General features: G+C 37.4%; 1 protein-coding gene across 1 annotated transcript in view; it reads left to right on the top strand.

Moving 5' to 3' along the window:
* The window catches only part of LOC127437276 (voltage-gated potassium channel subunit beta-3), a 55,504-nt gene that overhangs the window by 22,058 nt on the left and 19,386 nt on the right, over positions 1 to 14,060 (top strand). The window contains exons 2-4 of the mRNA XM_051692111.1: positions 10,024 to 10,067; positions 10,266 to 10,303; positions 10,453 to 10,532. Coding sequence (XP_051548071.1) covers positions 10,024 to 10,067; positions 10,266 to 10,303; positions 10,453 to 10,532 — 162 coding nt within the window. The remainder of the gene's footprint in view (positions 1 to 10,023; positions 10,068 to 10,265; positions 10,304 to 10,452; positions 10,533 to 14,060) is intronic.

Genomic DNA, 14,060 nt, shown 5'->3' with positions numbered 1-14,060 from the left:
GTCAGACACACTGTGAAGAAATGAGTGCGGCTCTCTCCCACTGCTGCTGCTCATTCTGTTCTTTCTTTCACTATTCACCTCTTGCCTTCAGTAGCACTCGTTCTATCGCATTGCTTTACACCCTCTGTTCTTTCAGTAATTCTGTTTTCTCAGTTTTGTCTGTGGTTGCCATTATTTCATTTTAATTTCCTTAGCAATCTGGCTCACTCACATTTTCACATTTGTTGCTCTCTCTCCGTCTCTTTCTCCACCCTGTTGTGGTGCACTGCAGTATTTTGAGCGGAGTGTGCAGGATGGTGTTGTGTGCTCTGCTTTTCTGATTTTTATGAATCTGTCTTTGTCTGTGTTGATGTATGGCCATATGTATATATACTTACAGAAAATACAAAACTGCAATGCAAAACTGATCATTACAAAAATCTGTATGTACAATTGTCATTTAAAATAGTTTGTGTGTACGTTGTGGTGTGGGTCATTATTATGAAGACATGATGCCTCCCATAAACTGAGTGTGGTTAGGTTAATTCACATTTCCTGTGGCGTGACATGCTAAACTCAATCTAAACTATTTTACATGCAATATTGCTAACTATTTTGTAATTACTGTCACTGTTCTTACTGTTCTTTTATGACATTTGTATATACATTTGTATTGAATAATTGTACTTTTAAAAATGCATTTGTCACACAGGAGGATCAAATGAACTGTGATGGCAAAAAGGTGAATCAAAATGGTGAAAATAAAAAAAAAAAATATATATATATATATACTGTATATATATATATATAATAATGATAATAATTGACCAGTCACCGGACTATTCTCACAGTGAAACTGGAAACAGTAGGTTGACTTTTCTTTAACTAAAATTGGTCTGTGCTTAGAAAAATACAAAACACTGCCCCCAGTGGCCAAAGCGGTAAGTGTTGTTGGGCATATGAGCACGTGTGGGCTCCATTTCCAGGGTGTAATGTCCACAGAGGGGTGCCAAAAGGGAGTGTGAAGCGAGTTGTTTTCATCTGTACAGGCTTTAATACAGTGAAGAGGAATGCATGTTTTATAAACTGTACCCCCAAACACCAAACCTAAACCTAACCATCAGTGGAGTAAAAATGTAACGTTAGAGGGAAAAATGCAGCCTCTGAATCGTGCTCATCACTGAGTTTGTGAACTCGATTACATACTGGTTTCAACATGGGTCTAAACCACTAATATACTGAATATATATAACTGGATCGCTGATGCAACGGTAAACTGCTATGAGGTGAAGCTACCGGAAGTGTTTGAGCAGCCATCTTGGTATGCCCAAACTGTTATAGAGCATCAATGGCTGACAGGCGCACAAAAAAAAAAAAACTGTTTCACCGTCTCTGATCTCCGGATACAACAGTCGCATTTCTCCCTTTAGTGACAATCATGTTTAATGTTTAATTTGCTCGTTCTGGATAATATTCGTTAAGAGGGAGAAGATAGATGATTAGTTCAGGTCACATGAATTAAGCGAACTGCCAATTGCGTGCGAAACAGTGCGAGCCACATCTCACGAGAGAGTCAGCAAGATTTACTTCTCCGCTGAAGATGTTTATGAAAATTATGATAAATTACAAGAATGTAAACACAGTTATAACGCAGCACAAGAGGAAGTTAAAAAAATATGATCAATCAAATCAAATTTATACAACACGAATGATGACTATGAAATCATAAATAATTATAATACATTCACACAGCACAGAGGATCACTAGTAAATGATAAAGATTTTAAAGGCATTTACACAGCAAGAAGAAACACTGCTGCTGCCAGAGCATGAAAACTTTTTAATGTGACGAAAATATTCACATTGATAATATATCGATGTGAAAGTAACCTTATATAGGTCCACAACAAGAACATTCAGGCTTGTAATTTTAAAAGTTTAATATCTTGATTTGAAATGTAAAAAAATTGAAATTAAAAGCTTTAGTATTAATTTAAATTACTAACATAATATCATTTAATACTATTAGACATTAATACACTATTGAATAATACAAATGTGAGCAATTGGAAAATGAGTACATGGTATGCACTAATAAAGTCTTTTTTGTTCTTTCTAGCAGCATAAGACAAAATAAAGACATATTTGGTGTGCTAGTGTGCTTTGATTCACACTTTTCTGATATATCAGAATACCTCTGTGGTGCTGAAGCAACACGCTTCCGGTCGCACCACAGAGGAAGGTTACACGCTGGAGCTGATGCAGAAATGTCTGATAGGAGATGGCGCTTGTTGGCGAGTACGGGAACTCTCGGAAACAACATACCGACTTCCCATGTGATCATGTTGCAGTCACAGCACCTAAAATATATAGGCCTACTTTCCCTTATACATATATGTTGTAGCCTTACCATTTACATTTTTAACACAATCTAACATTCATAGAACAATCTGGGATAATGTCAAAGAGCAAATCTCAACGATATTGACTCAAATACCCTAATGAACTGCAATAACATTGGTCAGAAGCGCAGGAACATATAATGTACAATTAATTTGAGTACACGTTGAGTACATGTGCATGTTTGTGCTTGCTGAAGAGGCAATGTTTTTGTAACTGTGATCAGTGTGTGTGTGTGTGTGTGGAATTAGACAGAATGATTTACTGAAGGAAAAACACAATCAGCGAAGGTCTCAGCCTTATTAAACCTCTTTGTCTCCCAGGAAAAGGATTCTGAGGCACAAAGAAAGAGATACAGAGAGCTTAACTTCTAAAAGCTCTTTTTCTGAACAAATACAGTAAATACATAACGATATTTTTACATTTTCTGAAGAGAATGTGAGTGCTTCTTCGTGCAAAAACTCACCACGATGCTAGGGTGTTGTGATTGGTTGTCAGGGCATTGCTATGCGGTTGCTAATTAGGGCTGCAACTAACGATTGTTGTGATAATCGATTAATCTAACGATTATTAGAACGATTATTTGGCGATTATTTCAACGATTAATCATTAGCTCTTAACCGATTATTCATCTTGTGCCCCGACAAGGTTGTATTAAACGTGCTTACAAACAATAAAGAAGACAAAATCATCTTTTAAAAATACCTCTAAATGACATTCACCGAATTAAAGGAAAAAAATACTTTTTATTAAGTTTAATTCAGTAAAAAAAATTAACTGCAAAAAAATCTATTGTTATCAAGTGTTTTTGTCTTGTTTCCATTTAAAATGGTCTAAAAATCCTTAAAACAAGATACATTTACTTGAGAAGCATACTAAATATAAAGATATTTAGATTTGCTTTAAGAGAATGTATCTTAAATATAAGTGTATTTTGTATATAAGTGTATTTGTTCACTTGGTTATACTTCTGCGAGTGTAGTAAAAACAAAATATACTTATATTCAAGATCTATTCTCTAAAAGCAAGTCTAAATATCTTATATGCTGCTTCTCAGGTGAATTCATCTTTTTTTAAAGGAGTTTTAGATATTTTAAAATATTTGTATTTTTAATATTATATTCAACATTCTCAGATAACGTTTTTTTCTTCTGCAGTATAGTTCCTAAAGTAAATGTACATTGTTTTAAAGTTTTAGATATTTATATTATAAAACAAGCCAAAACAAAAACAAATCAAAAACGTATTTTGTTGCAGTGTATAATGGGGCGAAGACTACCCTCTCTCACATTTCTGTTCACTTCAATCCATCTTTAACTCACAAAAAAACTCTCTCTTATTAATAAAGCTGCATATTGCCAATTTTCTTTATGATAAGAAATGCACAGTGACGTATATTATGACTCAGTAAGTCGCGAGCCATCACGTTATAATCTAGTTGCATTAAGCGCATGCGCTCGAGGGATGAGTGTCCCCGCGACAGAGTGTGCCTCAGCTGGGTGCAGTTTCAATCTCTCCCTCTTAGATCAGGACACTTTGTGCAACTCATAGAAGAGGCATTGACCACATAGAAAAATGCCAGTTTCGGAGTTTCGGAGTCTGCTTCCGTATTATCTGAACTTTAATAAAGCTATAACGCATTAAATGTAACTGCATTAAAGATGTAACACCGGAGTGTTTCCTTTAAAGATGCTCGACAGCTCCAGCTCCACTTATTCCACAACGACAGTGCTTCTGGATTTACTTATTTTGTATTTTTGCATTATAATTCCCTCATACTTTGCGATCTACATCACCTGAAGCTGTGAAAGTTTAGAAAGCATCTGGACTGTGAGCTGTGTAATTCTTCCTCTCCTCAGTCAGGCCCGAGCTGCAGTGCTGCTCTCATGCGCATCATCATTAGAGTTTAATGTGATCTCATGTTGTATTAAATGAGATCAAATTACTATTTGTCAACGAAAATGTTTGTCGACAATTTTTTATTGTCGACGTTGTCAATAATGTCGACTAATCGTTTCAGCCCTATTGCTAATGTGTTTGGAATTGTTTTTAGCATTGTACTATTTGGTTGCTTGGGTGTTCTTGATCTTGCTAGGGTGTTGCTATGTGATTACATAGGTGTGCAGAATTTTTTGTAGCGTGTTGCTATTTGGTTTCTATGTTTTTTTTTGTTGTTGTTGTTTTTTGGTGTTCTTGGTGCTGCTAGGGCGTTGGTAAGGTGTTCGGAATTCTTATTAGCGTGTTGTGGGTTGCTAGGGTCTTCTTCGTGTTGATAGTGCATTGTTATGTGGTTGGTAAGGTGTTCTGATATGGCGTTGCTACACTGTGTGGTTGCATAGGTGTTCAAAGCTTTTTATTAGCATGTTGCTATGTTGTTAGTTGGGTGTTCTTAATGGCTGCTAAGGCATTGCTATGCTGTTGGCTGAATGTTCTTGGTGGTTGCTAGGGTATTGCTAAGTGGTTGCTTGGGTGTTTTGGGTGATTTCTTCCATGTCCGAGTCAAAAGAGCCCATCCCAAAGTCTCAGGTCCCTTCTATGCTTCGATCAAATACTTAAGTAAAATAGTTCACCCAAAAATGAAAATTGTTTGTTTCCGGCCAGCTTGAGGTTTGTACATTGACGAGGGTGGAGTTCAAACTGCCGCTCGTGTGACGTAAACGCAAAAGCCTCCTCTGCATAGATATTCATCCGTAAATACCTTATTAGCAGCTGTTTCTATTGACCGCAATACTATTTCCACACAAAAGCATCTAATGCAGCAGTCTGAGCAAGGAGATTGGTCTGAGGCATCTCCTCCCCTCACTCACTTGCATTTAAACCAATTCAAACAGCTTTCCTTTTTCACCGTTCCAAGATGGCGCTGCAGTTGACTATCCAAACAAGCCAAATGAGGCATCTATATATGATTATCTATGCTCCTCTGTTGTAAACAACACTGCACTTCTGTTTTTTCATATTTCACATGATAGTTCTCACGTGATCTTGCCAACATACTTGACCTTGACCCTTGTGAATCTTTTGTAAAAAAAGTTTTAATTATTGATCTATTTCTTACACACACCTAGCATTTCGCTTCAGAAGACATTGATTAGGCCACTGGAATCATATGAATTATTTTTATGATGGCTATATGTACTTTTCTGAGCTTCAAAAAGTTGGCACCCATTCTCTTGCATTGTATGGACCTACAGAGCTGAAATATTCTTCTAAAAATCTTCATTTGTGTTCTGCTGTAGAAAGATAGTCATACACATCTGGGATGGCATGAAGGTAAGTAAATTATGAGAGAATTTTCATTTTTGGGTGAACTAATCCTTTAACCCTTATATACAATAGTACAATAGTTTATGCAGTAGTTGGTGAACACTACTAATAAGTGACAGCAATGATGAACAACTCAGAAAACTGCGTCTGAGTCAGTGTCTGAGACTGCTCAGTTGAACTGCATGTAAACATGGAGCTTTCATTTGATATTCATATTTATGAATTTGTTGCATTTTTAAACACTTTGTTTAGCAGTTTAACATTGTGACCTCTTGCTGAGGACAGGTTAAGTTACATGCATTTAAAAAAAATTCTAATGAAGTTATTTTAAAATATAAGTAAAAAATGCCCTGAGTATACAAATTTCCTTTAGATTGAACTTTTCCAGTATTTTTATTGTTATGAATTTCTTGATTTTTAAAATAAAGATGACTTTTGTATGTAAGACTTGTTTTGTCCCTTATCTCAAGAATCAGTGCCATGCTTCCCCACAGTGTCTCAACATACACATGAATATAAATGCTTGGATGTGTGCAATTCAGAGCTTTAATACAGCACTGTGGAAAAAAGGAAATGATGGACAAAAATAGAATGATAAAAATGAAGGATGACTGTTAAAGCGAAGAAGAAAATATTTCTGTGTCAATGAAGATCAGCTTTCCTGCTTACTCTATCTCTCTCTCTCTCTCTCTCTCTCTCTCTCTCACCTATTCTCTGGTGTGATGACTAGATGTGGTTTTTGCTCTGCTTTTTTAAGATAATATTAATGATTCATGCTGCTAATTTAGCAATTCCTCATGGTCTTGGCTGGTAATATGTCTATATCAATATAATGAATAGTGCATTCCACACACACACACACACACACACACACATGCACTGGACACAAACAAACGCACAGTTGCAACATGGCTATGAATAGACTGGCCAGGCAAACAAAAATAGATGCGGAGAAGAAAAAGCGTGGCACAGCCGCCTGGATCTAAATGTGCTGACAATCTGTCTCTTTTTATCTCTCAGTTTCTATTGGACGCATAAGTGAGCAGCGGCTCGAATGAAAAGCTGCGGCTCCTGTATGCAGGCAGTGGTTGCACAAAGCAGATCTTCACTTGCCGTTATCGCACGCAGCATGTCACTAATTAGAGACAGTGAGGGTGATACTCTAGCCTTCAACACTTTCAGTTATTTAGTTTGATTTTAAGGTGAGCAGTGAAGATGATGTTAGTTCTATAAATGAAGGTAAAAAACATTTTATTAAAAGCTGAGTAAATGAGCCATATATTAAAAGTGTTGTAAAATAACCAATATACAACACTTTCTATTATGAGGGTACAAAATAAGCCCTAAATCTCCTGAACTGTTTTTATTTAAGGCCTAAAAATAAGTAATCTTAAAAAGTAAGTAAAGGCAACAAATCAGTGAAAAGGAGGTGAGTGACAGAAGGTGCTTTACCTTCAGTAAATGTTTATGATCAACCTCAGGATTATTTTTTTATATAGTTTTTTTAAGCATTTCTCGATTTATTTTATATGAGATTTTTGGGGACATATTGGCAAAAATTGGGGAAATAGACATTTAATGTACCAGTACCGAAACCACAGCAAAAAATATGCTAAAATAGCAATGTGCTATTGAACACACTCCTTTAGCCTATTTTAACGTTCAATTTTTAATGTAAATAATAAATTTAAAGAAATGCATGTTTCTCTCAAGTGTTTCACAATTACGTATGCATTGCTTAAGTGCTTTATAAGTAGAGCCCTACTGAAATCTGTTTTATTTTTCCCAAATCCTTTTTTTTTTCTATTTTTTATTAGTTTTCCAGAATTCCATGTTTTAAAGTTTAATTTAATTTCATCATCATATTAATTCTTAAATCTTTTAACTAGTAAAAGAACAATTACTTTTCAACATACCATTGCATTTTTAACAAACTTTTTATTCAGTACAACAGCACTCTTGCTTGTGATATATTGCTTAATTTTTATTATTATTATTTATTAATAATTTATTATTATTATTATTAATATTACTACAGTGAATATTACATTTTACTATACAGTTGTAAAATATTTCTGTTTCAATTTCTTCAATTCCAGGCATCTAGCTTTTATTTTGAATTGTTCTTTTATTTTGACGTGAGCGTTTATCTTGAAGTGTGGTTTTGATGGAAGCTTCACTTCTCTGGATAAACAATTCTCTACATGGTCAAGTGTAATCATTAAAGTGCAAATCCTGTGATTTAATTGTGATTAAGTTCCCGCGGATCCTTAAAAAGTCTTAAAATGTCTTAAATAAAATTTCCCAAAATGTAAGGTCATAAAAAGTATCTTAAATTATACAACAAAAGTCTTAATAATCATTTAAAGAGGTGTTAAATTTGGGGGCAGAAAGACAGGAATCTTGATATTGACCTAATGTGATTATCAAACTTCAAAAGTTATGATCTGATTAAATAAAATGCATGCGCTACTTCCTTCAGAATGAAAATGCGACATTGTTGTATTTTTCTCTTATGCATGTTTTCAGCTGTTGTAGAGCAGTTCGCAGTCATTTAGCCATATCAGAAATTTATGACAAGAGGTGATTACTAATGATCAGCTGTTGATGATGATGATGTAGTGTTTATGAAATATGACAATGTTTACTTTTAATTGTTTATATTGTAATACATTGTAGATTATTGTAGGAGTGCACATTTTAATTCCTTATCTGGTTGAATGAGCAGCTAGAAGCAGTGAAGCGCATTCATTTCAAAATAAGAGTTCCCGTGTATTTCAGCCTTTAAAGTAAAAATGTAAACGCTATGAATCAAATCTTTTAGAAACGGTAATTGGTATTTTGGTTCTGGAATTTAATTCAATTTGGACTCTTGTAGCCTCTGTGTAGCCCTCCCCATCACAGGAAGGAAAGACAAAGAACATTTAATATAGTCGACCTCTAATTTGTATTTATTTATATAATGGTACATAAACCAATTTTAATGTGATATATATGTGGAAAACATGTCTTGAGTATTTATGTTTATGCATTTGGCAGATGCTTTTATCCAAAGTGACTTACAGTGCCCTTATTACAGGGACAAACCCCCTGGAGCAACCTGGAGTTAAGTGCCTTGCTCAAGGACACAATGGTGGTGGCTGTGGGAATTGAACCAACAACCTTTTGCTTACCAGTTCAGTGCTTTAGTCACTACACCGCCACCACCACTCCCATGAGTATTTTAAACTTGCATACTGTATATTCTACCCTGTTTTACTGATAAGCAATGTTAAGGCCATGTTGAATGTGTGCCCCTGCCTGTTTAAGTAAGAGTCTGTGATACATTATTTATTTAGAGATTGTGTGGATTTGTTTTGGTATGGGGGTACGGTATTCATTTTATTTGTTCACGTCTTGAAAAAGGTCTTAAAGTCTTAAATTTGATTATAAAAACTCTGCAGCAACCCTTATAGTCTACACGTGCTGCACGCTTCACAGATCATGAACACTCTGCTTTGTCATCTCATACAACATGAATGATTCTCAATGTCTGTGGAGTTTCCAGTGTATGAGCGGTCGGCTTCACACACATGGGTCTCAGGAGGTTAAACCGACAAATAGTCCTTGAAATTGTCTATATAAAGAACCCTTCTGGTCCATTGATATACATTAAGGGCCAGTTATTGCATTTATGACCTTTACTACATTTAGGACCATGTCACACCCTCATTGGTCTGTCCTCTGCCTGACACTATACGTTCCAATTCCACAGAATATTGAACCCATTCATTAATCAGCACTCCACACCTGTTCCCCATTCACTAATCAGCACACACACTACATATACACACAAACATTCCTTGCACTCTATCTGGTGTCATCAGAGATATCCCAGACTCTACCCTAATTGCATTCAACCTACTAGTGTCCTCTATTGGCGTTATTTCTTTGTTTTGGCTTGTGCCTTTGTTATCAGTTATTCTTTTGGGTTCTTTGGTTTTGTTTCACTTTGTCCCAGCAATTGGGTTCACCTTACTCTCTGTGTCATCATCATAGTGATAGACCAATAGTTATTACATTTCAGGTCTTTATTACAATTAGGATCAATTATTACATTTGTGACCGCTACATTTGTCAGTTGAAAGATTTAAGTCTAATTATTTGGAAAGGTAATAGCACACCCCTCCTCAACAAGCCACACATTTTTTGGTATCATTCATATTTGTACTGTAGCTCAAACTGTTTTCAAATCATTAACTCCAAGTATGAGCAATGCAGCCTGAAAGTGATGCTTGCCTTAGCAAAAACCAAATACTGAGGATGCAGTGTTGTAGTGTTATATGCATAAAAAATAAAATATAAATTCAGAGAACTAAATATACACACTCTCTTTCTTAGAAACCTTGGGAAGTCGGGTCTACGCGTTTCTTGCTTGGGTCTTGGTGAGTAATCAATGACTTCAACTTTTCATCTCTGTCTTGTACTCCCAGAGGATAATGTTGCTGCTTAAAGTCTAAAATTTCTTATGAGATATAAAAATGGAGACAACTAAGATAATTAACGACATACAGTAAATAAATGTGGCTAGATACTGTACATGTGAAATTACTAGGGACTTACTTCCCCCTTTTTGTTTACAGGTACCTGGGTGACATTTGGCTCTCAAATCTCTGATGAGGTGATTCACATTGTTTATGATAAAATTTACATCATTACATCACACGTTTCACTCAAACCTCTTTCTACAGTGTTATTTATTTACTTAAAACTTTCAATGGACTAATCACTGTTATGCATTTGTTTGTGTGTGTGTATGTTTGTATTTAGATGGCCGAGAGCTTGATGACGATAGCCTATGAGAATGGAGTGAATCTGTTCGACACAGCAGAAGTGTATGCTTCAGGCAGGTAGGATTGGCTTCAAATAACTTAACTTTCTTTCTCATGCCCTTTTATTTTTTTACTGCATCACAGGCATAGATTTGGGTCTGGTTGGATGGGACATATCTCTACAAATGTCTACCATTTGATGGCTAATATAAAATCTGGGACTTTTAAAAACAGTTAAGAACATAACGATATACTGTATTGTATAGTTAACATGGACCATTGGAACATTGATCAAATCAATAAATAATTTTTTTCACTAGCTCTGAAATTATTCTGTAAAATTAATTGTTTCTTATTAGTTAGTGCATTTTAAAATGCAGGGTCTCTACACTTCAGGAAGCATCTCTTTCCATTTCACGCTAGCGATGTCCTGCACACAGCGGGCTTCTGGCTGCCATACAGCTGTGGTGACCTACATTATAGCATCAAGGATTTAGGCATTTACATTTTCACATCAGCAAATTTTATGAATGGGCTGACATGGTAACGTTAGCTTCGAGGCTATTTATATAATAGTGTACACCTAAAAGTTGACAAAATATACCGTAACGGATTCGAGGATTGAGGAAGTGGGTGATGGCGAATCCAACTCAAAGGTAAATTTATTTATACACATTTGCTTTACTGCATAATGATGAACTTTCAGACATGAAGCTCCGCAACATTATGTGCTGAGATGTTGCGCAGCGGCACTGCTTCCGGATATCGCGTTATGTAATCCACCAAGAGTAATGCAAAGCGATGCCCGCGTGCTGTCCGTTCTAATGGCCCGACGAGGTCCATGCCCTTTTGTTCTGAAGGAACCTCGATCAACGGAAGTGGGTGCAATGGTGCTTTGAGCGGCCGGTGGATTCACCAGCTGACATTCACGGCATGCCGCACACCACCGGCAAACATCCACGTGAATGCCAGACCAATAGAAACGGGCCATGAGACAGCTTAGTGTTTTCCCCTGTCCCAAGTGACCTGCCATCGGATTATAATGAGCCACCTGGAATAACATTTCCCAACGGCTCTTTGGTATCAACAACTAGGTTGTATTTTCATTTGTCCAAGTGTCCTGTGTCACTCTATACAACCAGTCTTTTATAAGTGAAAAATATGGATGCCAAGTGATGCCCAGCTGGAGACGTTGACCATCAATCACTTTCATTTGGACAAACGCGTGCTTCAGGGTTTCGTCTTGCGACTGCTCTAGTGGTAAATCCCCTACCAGGAATTTCCTAAGGGCAGGGGAGGAGGACACCTCCCCTTCCCCAGTGTCAGCCTGTTGTGGAGCAGCCGCAGATGGCCCAGGCCACGCCTCTCCAGCCAGCGCTTCACACATCCAACACCAATTTACTTTCTCACAGGATCCATCCACACATAACCCCTTCAATAATGATCAAAAAGCTGACCAATTAGTTCCCAAAATTAGTGGATGGGTGAGGCGATGACTAACCACCGCCTCAATATTATGCTTTTGTCCCCGGAATATTACAGTAATGGTCACTATAGGATAATCATGAATATTCCCATGCATACACCTCACCTTCACCCGATTATTTGCTTCCAATGCCCCGTTTTGAACCAAGCATTGATGAATGGAGGTTTGATTACAACCTGAATCCATCAAGGCTTAGTATGTACACCCCTCAATACTCACGGGTATTTAGTACGTCCCTGCTCGCTCGGGGGCAGTCTGTGGGGTGTCGGGGATCCGGATCAAGGCCCCCACCTCCATTACCGGACACTACTCTTGAACATAACCTGGCTCCCTGCAACTACAGCAGATATGGTGAAATTCCTAGATGAGTTTTTCCAGAGTCTGCTCGACAACAGGCCACAAGCTGGAAATCGAGCAAGCTCACAGAGTCCCAGCTCACAGATTTGCTGAGGGAGACAGGCCCCAACCGATTCTGGCCAGATTTCTGAGATCATCCGATAAAGATCTTGTGTTCGCGAGGAGAAAATGTAAGCTTTCTTGGAAGAACAATAATATTTTCTTGTTCCCGGACTTTGCGAACTCGACGAGAGAAATGCGATCGGTTCAAGGAATGTAAGAAACTCTTACATCAGTGAAAGATTACTTTTGCTCTAATGTTTCTGGCCAAACTGAGAATAGAAACGAAGGTCGGTCGCAAAGTATTTATATGTCCCAATCAAGCAACGTCTTTTATAGAATCAGTGGCTGAGTAAACCATTGGATGTTTCTCATGTGAGTGGGTCAACTCGCTGTACTTACTCTTGAGGAAGCTGAGCGACATATTGGGTTTTTTGTGTTGGCTCCGCCGTGCAGCTGGAGCTTGTTTTGTGAATAACACTTTTCCTTAAAGAAACTTTTGCATTGAAGTTCCCTGCCAGTTTAAGAGTGGACACTACGGATGACCGCAAAATATCTACATGCTCACACAACTGGTCCTCAGTATCCTCTGTGGGCGTGGCTTGGGAGGCACTTAAGGTGGTTCTTAGGGGTCAGATCATACAGTATGCCTCATTCATCAAAAAATCCAAAGCACGAGAACTCGTGGAGTTGGAAGGAAATATTAAAAGTGCCGAGGCAGAGCTGAAGCGCCGTATGTCAGCTGATGGCCTCAGAGAATTGACCCGATTGAAATATAGATATAATACTATTTTGTCACGGAAAGTGGAGTTTTGGTTATTCAGGGCAAGACAGTCATACTTTGAGTTGGGGGACAAAGCAGGGAAGCTTTTGGCTAGATATATAAAGCAGAGAGCTTTTTCTACCATTCCCTCAGTGAAATCTGCTGGTGGTGAAATATTTACCTCAGCCATTGATATTAATATTGTCTTTTAAAGAATTCTATATTGATCTTTATAGTTCCACGTCTTCGTCTACTGATGAAGATATTAGAAACTTTGTGGAACCATTAGATCTTCCTAAACTGACGATTGAGCAAAAAAACTCTCTTGATTCTGAGATAACCTTGGAGGAGCTTGACGGGGTAATTAAGTCCCTACCTACTGGCAAGGCTCCGGGGCCAGATGGTTTTGCCGCAGAATTTTTTAGATCCTATGCTACAGAACTGGCTCCACTTTTGTTAGAAGTTTATACTGAATCATTAAAGAATGGAAAGCTTCCACCAACCATGACACAAGCCCGGATCAGTCTGATTCTTAAAAAGGACAAAGATCCAAGCAAGTGTAAAAGTTACCGTCTAATCTCCCTGATCTAACTAGATTTGCCAAAAATTTTGGCTAACCGATTAAGTTATGACATCTCTTATACATATAGATCAGGTGGGGTTTATCGGGGCCTTAACTCTTCTGATAACATCAGGCGTCTCATCAATATCATGTGGTCAGTAGCGAATGATCAATCTCCGATCGCTGCCATCTCACTTGACGCCGAAAAGGCGTTTGATATGGTAGAATGGGATTATCTTTTTAAGATTTTGGAAATGTATGGGTTCGGGAGTACATTTATTGGTTGGATTAAGTTACTTTATAGACACCCTGTAGCAGCGGTACAAACAAATGGATTAATTTCAGATTATTTTACTCTGAATAGAGGCACTCGGCAGGGCTGCCCTCTGTCCCCATTAT

The sequence above is a fragment of the Myxocyprinus asiaticus genome, chromosome 4 (assembly GCF_019703515.2).
Source record: "Myxocyprinus asiaticus isolate MX2 ecotype Aquarium Trade chromosome 4, UBuf_Myxa_2, whole genome shotgun sequence".
Classification (NCBI taxonomy): Eukaryota; Metazoa; Chordata; class Actinopteri; order Cypriniformes; family Catostomidae; genus Myxocyprinus; species Myxocyprinus asiaticus.
The sequence above is the reverse complement of the archived record's forward strand: the minus strand, read 5'-3'. Positions and strand labels throughout refer to the sequence as shown.